General features: G+C 30.4%; 1 protein-coding gene across 4 annotated transcripts in view; it reads left to right on the forward strand.

Moving 5' to 3' along the window:
- The first annotated feature begins 885 nt into the window (after nt 1-885).
- Nucleotides 886-7,692, forward strand: part of LOC106472142 (NAD-dependent protein deacylase sirtuin-5, mitochondrial-like) — a 31,013-nt gene continuing 24,206 nt past the window's right edge. Inside the window, exons 1-3 of one of the 4 annotated variants that reach the window (XM_013932770.2) lie at nt 886-971; nt 4,343-4,606; nt 6,604-6,702. In XM_013932770.2, coding sequence (XP_013788224.1) covers nt 4,367-4,606; nt 6,604-6,702 — 339 coding nt within the window. In that variant the 5' untranslated portion in view covers nt 886-971; nt 4,343-4,366. Of the gene's footprint in view, nt 1,175-4,342; nt 4,607-6,603; nt 6,703-7,692 lie in introns of all 4 variants that reach the window. The other 3 variants (XM_013932772.2, XM_022400739.1, XM_013932769.2) reach the window with 3 other exon arrangements.

The following is a 7,692-nucleotide window of genomic DNA, read 5'->3' on the forward strand; positions in this document are numbered from 1 at the left end:
CAATATATCATACTTTTTGTTTATTACGAAAACAGGGAATCAAATTAAATAATAATGGAAGCTAGTAAACAGCAAAATTACCTTTATAGCTTTTTAACGCAGAATATTTACAAAACGTTATTGTTTACTAATTACATGTTATTATACCTAGGTGTAAATAGTCTTGGCTTACAAAATTACCAGCCGACCCCAAACCAGTTGTGATTAGGTCGTTACAGAGAAGAAGAAGAATTAAATCACATTATAAATATAATTTGTTAATCAATCTCATATCTGAAGAGAAAGCTAGTAGCAAAATACGTTCGTTATCATTCCCTAAGTTGTATTTTTCGCCCCCCCCCCCCTCCTGTGTCTCAGCGATACGTCTGAGAACTTATAATACTACAGATCGGGTTTCGATTCTCGCAGTGAGCATACCAAGAGATGGTTCAGTTATGTAGCTTGGCGCTTAACAACAACTTTTGCTACTTCATGAAACATGAATAAGCAACGCAAAATATATTATTCATTTATTCTGAAATGTATTACACTAGACACTAAGTATTACACTATTACACTAAGAAGAAAAAAACTGGAGATTCGTACAAAAAAAATATTAGAATCAGGAGCAGCTTGAGGACTGAAAACGATCCTGGAAATTATTTTTGTGTTGGTTCTCAAATGTAAGTTATACACAGCTCACTGAAAAAGAAAAAAAACTGAGTGGGATGCCGGGCTATATATGCTGTATAACCTATAATATGTAGTAGTGTTATTCATACAGATCAGAAGTTAAACAGCCTGCATTGTGCACAATTTTTCATTTATAATTCAACGCTTATGATACATAGATTCTACTAGGGGTCCTAGAATAAATAAGTAAATGTTGGGCAATTAAGGCATATATAACCTAGACTGCAAAAGTAACCGATTCTAAGTTCTATTTATCCCCTAGAGGGAGAAGCGCAAAATTCTAGGATTTGGTCGGTCAGGTATAACTGTAATGTGGGTTTATAGCCTAGGCAGTCTATAAGTATAATATTAGTAACTTAGTAATAGTATGAGTGAAGGTAAAGTTTGTTAATGTATGCACTGTAATAGTAAAATATTAAAATAACCAAAAAATCATTAACGTATTTCAAGATTTTTTTGTACACGTACATAATCGGATTAGAATTGGTAGAAATAAAACTAGGTTGTTATTAATAATAATATTATTGATATTTGTATTTTAATTTTATGAAGCTTTTATCGTATTTTTATAAAATTGTTATTGTTGATGATTGGCACGAGAAGGATCGAAGCTTTATGAATATAATATTTAAATAAGTATCATAAGAATAAACTTGTAAGTATATAAATGCAGTTGTACTTTTGGTACAAAATATGGACTAGTTCGAAAGGCCTTCGCACGTACTTGTCTGTAATTTGTAAAGCACTAAATCATCATTAAATGTAATTTACAATGCTATTATTTGCAATTGCACTTATATGTTATAGTTTGTCATGAACATTAAATGACACTTTCAAGGTCCATAGGCCTAAAACTTGACGCTGAATAAAAAATACACTAAAAAACACGTTTATTTTTCGTTCCACTCACTGCAATTTCCAAGTTCTAGCATTTTTTAGAAATTAGTAACACTATCAATATTTGGAAGTATCAGTCTCTCAATACCCCAGGAAATGCATATTTATTTTTGAAAAATTAATTGTATTTAGATTTTTTGTTTCATATAATGATCTTACCTTTTTTTATAAACTTGCTGAATTGTATACCATGTGAAATATATATATATATATATATATTTACTATAATTTAGTGCATTTTTTTATTTTGATTATTGTGACCTGCCTATTAAAGTTATAACTTATACTGCTTTTAAGTTAGTCACATAACAAAATAACAACCATTCTCATTCTTCTTTGCTTTGATTCCTAAATTCTTAGAATTATTACCAGATTACATTATGTTACTTTTCTATTTGAATGGTCAGCATGTGGAATAGTTTACCTTCAGGTATGGTAGAAGCTGCAACATTGAAGATCTTTAAAAAGAGGTTGCATGAATATTTTATAGATCAGTATTTATAAAATGAAAGGAGTTTCTAATGTACGGTGACAGTAGAAAATGGGCCAAATGTTTCCCCTTGTTGTTCTTTGGAAAAAAAATATTTTCAAATGTAATCAATAAAACTGCATTTTTTATGGTTGAAAAAGGTTTGATGTTATAATTACTGTATTTAAATATTCTTGACACTCTTAATTGTGGATTTCAAATCGGAGGCATGTAAAACAAGCATTTTAAGTCTGTCCTTCTATATGGCACAAAATGCTGTCCAGGAAAACTTTCATTCGAAACTAGAAATTGTCAGCTGGACATGAAATGCTTTTGTAACTTTGTTTGTGTGCACGTACTTTGAATCAGCATTTAAATGTAAGAACTTGTGAAGCAAAGATAGTGGAGCACTTTCTTGATAAAGACTTAACAACTTTCCTGCATTAACTACCAAACTGCTAGAATGGAGATAGTTTAGAGTCAGCTCAAACAACTTGAGATCATACAAACTGAAGCAATGGAAAAGATAAACTCTTCAAGTAAAGAATACTTTATCTTGGTTTAGGCCTAGCTTGTAACACCTTTTATTTCAATTGCTGAAAACTATTTTGTTCCAGCTTTCTTTTGTGAAAGAACTTTCAAAGTTATTCTTGCATTGTAGCTTTTTACTCTGTTCATATCTGGTTCCAAAACTATAGATTGGTTATGGAAATGGAATAAAGCCAAAACTATTCAATTGAATTTTACTTACCCTAACTTGAACATGAGGTTATAGAAAGCAGTTCAGACCATTGAACTTGCCTCAGTACACAAACACAAAACTGGTTCTCATTGCAGCGATGAAGAACTAAAGTCTACAGATGGTGCTATTAAGTTGGCTAGGGAATTAAGTGAAATTTGTGGGTAGCCTATAATGTTTTTAAATAAGAGTTGATAGCAGAGAATTGTAATATAAGTCCTAGTTAAAAGTTTTCAAAGCTTCAAACAAGAGTTCTCTTGTTCAGTTACTATACTCCAAATGGGCACTGTTGAATTGACATATGTTAGTTGTGTGTGTTAGTTTGACATTTTAATAACTTATAAACATTAGTTAAGTTTTTTAGTTACTTTGATAACTAAAAAGCATTATTTTAACATTATATCTGTAAGTAAAAGTCATTGTTAGTAATTTCAGACTCCATTTTTCATGTATTAAGTGAAATGGTAATGGAAAAAAAAGAATAGGTTAATCAGAAAGTTAAAGAAAAACAGACAAAAATTTCAGGCTGTGTGGAATTATTGTCCAAGAAGAGTGGGAGAAAAAATAATTTTCAAGCTCTTTTCTATCTTTTGTTCACACTTGTTTTATGAAGTATGGAAAGCTAGGTAAATGTTCTAGCAACTTCTTTAAATTTGTAAATTTCACTGAATCTTCTAATACACTACGTCGGTTGTTTCCCAACCAACCTGATGAACTCTGGACCCTGGTATTGGGTAAAAAGCCTTGCTGGCACTAAATATAGTGTGGTTTACATATTATAACATACTGTATTTTGCTTTCATGCACAAGTTATTAGACTTTGTAATTGTGATGTTTGTACCATTAAGCATGATAGTACTATACTTTATATAACAAAATTCAACATGTATGTATGTATCATATAATTTAAGGACATCAAGGGATCTTTTCGTTCAGCTAGGCCATCCCATCCCTTATACTAAACTCTCAAATAAAAAAAACATCAAAAGCCAGCCCTTATTATTCAAACATTTATCAAGCTTCCCTTTAATTTCCCTTAACCATTTGACTGCACTGCTTTAACTTTGCATGGAAATTTTGTAAGCTGTACACTCTATACAGCACACTCGCATTCAACTGCCAGAGGCAGACTGTACCCTATACACCATATTAGCAGTCAATGGGTTAAATTTACTGCATTCACCACATCTGAAGGCAACCTGTTCCAAAGGCCAATGACCATGTTAGAAAAATATAGCTTTCTTAGCTGAGGATTCCTCTAATTTTGCCAAAATTTATACTTGTGTCCTCTAATCTTAAACACTGTCACCATTAAATACAAAAATAAATTGTGCATAACACTAACAATAAATTGTATATCATTGGTGTTGTCTTAAATTAAATGCTTTGAAGTGACTGATGAAATATAAAAATATATATATTTTATCTTTGATGCCACTAGCACAATATGTCATTTATATATAACATTAACATATCATAAAAATCACAGTTTTTGATTTAGTTTTTTTACTTGAATGTATTTCTCTTTACTGTCTTTAAATATTCTCAATTGTATTATTACACAGGTAGGTTAAGATATTTCTTCTGAAATGGCACTGCGTGCTTTGTTGAGACCAATCACTGCAGCAACAACCAGATCAAACAAAATGACTTCCACACCTATTACTGCAGTAATGCGAAAGCAACCAAGCTCAGACATGGCTGCTTTCCGTGAAGTTTTCAAAAATGCTAAACATGTTGTAGCTTTGACAGGAGCAGGAATAAGTGCAGAAAGTGGAGTGCCAACATTCAGGGGTGCAGGAGGATTTTGGAGGAGATATAATGCGCAGGTACTTAATTTTTGGACATTTCTCTGTTTATTTTTATGAATAAAAAAGAGAATGAGAAAAAGCAGTAACTGTAATGAAAAAGATGTACAATAAATAAGTAAATGATTACTCCAAAGATTTAAGAAACAAACCTAATGAAACTTTATGATGCTAAAAAATAGGCAAAATTATAATTTAGAGCCAATAGTAAAAACTTTACAATTAATATTGAAAATTACCTTATTTTCAGGGCCCTCTTAAATGTGTTGCTAATTTCATATCTCATCATGATTATCACACTTATGAACAAAGTTATAACAAATCATGTTTCTGAAGCCTGACATGAACAAACTTCTGTCCATAATCAAATAAACAAAAAAAATTTTTATATATTAGTCATAAAATAAACTAATATTGGTGTTATATTAACATATAATCTTATGTTAGTGTGCAAACGTTGAACATATCATTGTAGAAGCTTTATAATTCTTCCAGTAAAACATTTCTACATAAAATGAATCTGCAGCCAGACTACAAATGAACCTATAAAATTCATGACTGCTATAGTTTTATCAATCTAGAGCCCAGTCATTTCTATGTCCAGCTTTGCATCTGTTTTCATGTTTCGTACTTCTTGGATGCTAAAGTTTCTATTCATCATGAAAAAGATCCAAAGAGTAGTTCAAGTAATATTTTATAGTATTTTATTTTTCTAGCACTAATATTTATTCTTTAGTAAAGTGATACTAAATGAAATCAGTACTCTTAATAAATATATGAAATTAAAGTTATTTTTATTCTATATAATCACTGTATTGTTGATTTTTATGTAGAGACTACACAACTTGTAACAAAAAAATACCTGTTTTGATAATTATTAAATAGTAATAGTGGGAAAAGAGGAGTTACTTTTGGATTATTGTTGAGACATCTGATTGAGTTTAACATTAAGGAACATTAATAGTAACTTTGGAGGAATCCATTCGAAAATTTCGGAGACATCTGATTGAGTTTAACATTAAGGAACACTAATATGAAATGATAGAAACCCTATAACCTGAGCATTTCAAGAGGTGGACCTTTCAAAAGTGCTTGGGTTATAGGGTTTTTATCATTTTGTATCAAGACTTCTTGAACCTACATATTTTTGTGACATCATGAAGGAACACAAATAGTAAATTTGGATGAATTCATCAGATAATTTTGGAGACATCCAAGTGAGTTTACCTTGAATTCTTTTTTCTGATTTTCTTAACTTATTTTAAATCCATTATGATAATTAAAAATAAATTTTCTAACAAAAACATTTTTTTAGATGAAAAAGTTGATAAGTGAAAAGAGACTCAAGAACCATTACTGTAGCACTGAGTGGTCTAAGCATACAAGCCATCCCTGTTTCCTTGTACTCTTAAATATCTCCGTAGTAGAGCAATGGCTTTGTTCGCCAGAGGTCCTGGCTTCAGGCCCCAATTCTGGAGTCTTTTTACACTTATCAACATTTTCATGTAAAGAAAAAAAAGTTTCCTTTCATTGATCATAACAGATTTAAGATAACAGTTATAAAATTAAATGCAAGTCTGTGATAGGCTTGTGTAATTTGGTTGAGTGGTGGTAAATTAACCCACTAATTACCTGACGACAACAACAACATAATATTGTGGTTATACTCATAACAAAAAAGCCTTAAGGATGAAAGGAGGTAGGGATAGCTTGTACTCATGGATATCCCAGTGGTGTTTAGGTTCAAGTCCCAGTTCAGAAGTCTCTTTTCACATATAGCTTTTTCACATTAAAAAAACAATTTTTGTTTGAAAGTTTCCTTTCTAAGATTCATAACAAAGTTATTAAAAACTAGCAATAAAAATAAATTACAAAAGTCAAATTTACTTTACTGTTGTTTATAGATAAAAAAAAAAGGTTTTAAGGTTTTTTATTACTCCTCAGACTATTACAAATAATTATTTAATTTGTGTATTAGTTGAGCTAAATTTTAATAACATTAATATATTTAAATATAGGATATTGCTACTCCAGGAGCCTTTCTTGCCAATCCTTCCTTAGTGTGGGAATTTTACTCCTATCGCCGAGATCTAGTATTAAGTAAGAAACCCAATCCAGTAAGTAAAATTTCTTATGGTTAAATTTTATAGCATTGTAGGAAGTCATTTTCTTGAACTAAATGCATTTATAAATTTTGGGATTTTTCTTTAATTTCTATATTATTTTTTGTCATTATTAATGCATTGAATGTTATGTTTATCACATACAAGCTGAAATACTCGTCAACTGATGGGGAATGTTTAAACTTAATTAAAACAATGTAGATTTAATAGCATTCTTATATTTCAAAGTAATAACTTGAACATAAACTTTATCTCAAAATTTTAAAATTATAACAAAGGTTCTTTATAAACGACATTTACAGTTTGCTCTCCATCTACCAACAAATAAAGATTTTGAGGTGATCCCACCCTTGAATACCCTACATCTCATTGACCATGAGAAAAGTATCGTTGTTTGAGAAACAATCCAGCAACTTTCATACTTTAACCTTGAATCTCTTTAGAATATTCAACATTATCTAATACGTCACCCTGCCAAGATTGTTTAAGATTGACTCAATAGGCTGGGAGTAATAAACCAACAGACTTTACAAAATAAAACTGGGTTAAGTTAAATTTGACTCCCTTAAAACATTCCCCATAGTTTATAGTATTTACGTGCAAATTGTGGTTGAGGTTGGCCCAATAGTAGTACATCATTTCAAATGACATTTGTTATATAAACAAAATTTTCACACCTTTCCAATAGAAAATTAGAAGCAATATTTTACACAAACAACTGAAATTTATAGCTGCATAGATTTCAAAATAGTTATTCTTAGGTTTTTTCTTGCTCAGACAAGCTTCAATCAATACGTTAGCAGCCAACTTATTTTCTTGATTTCCAGTTTTGTGGCAACTAAATTTCTTTAAATCTTTGATATTTTATGGGGTTATATATTCAAGTAATGGAAGTTATTTTTACATTAGATATGTCAAGAACACACTACTAAACAAGGAAGAACTGTATACCTGGCAGTAGATGTATTGAGGACACAGTACTAA

This window comes from Limulus polyphemus, unplaced genomic scaffold, assembly GCF_000517525.1.
Source record: "Limulus polyphemus unplaced genomic scaffold, Limulus_polyphemus-2.1.2 Scaffold5115, whole genome shotgun sequence".
NCBI classification, from domain to species: Eukaryota; Metazoa; Arthropoda; class Merostomata; order Xiphosura; family Limulidae; genus Limulus; species Limulus polyphemus.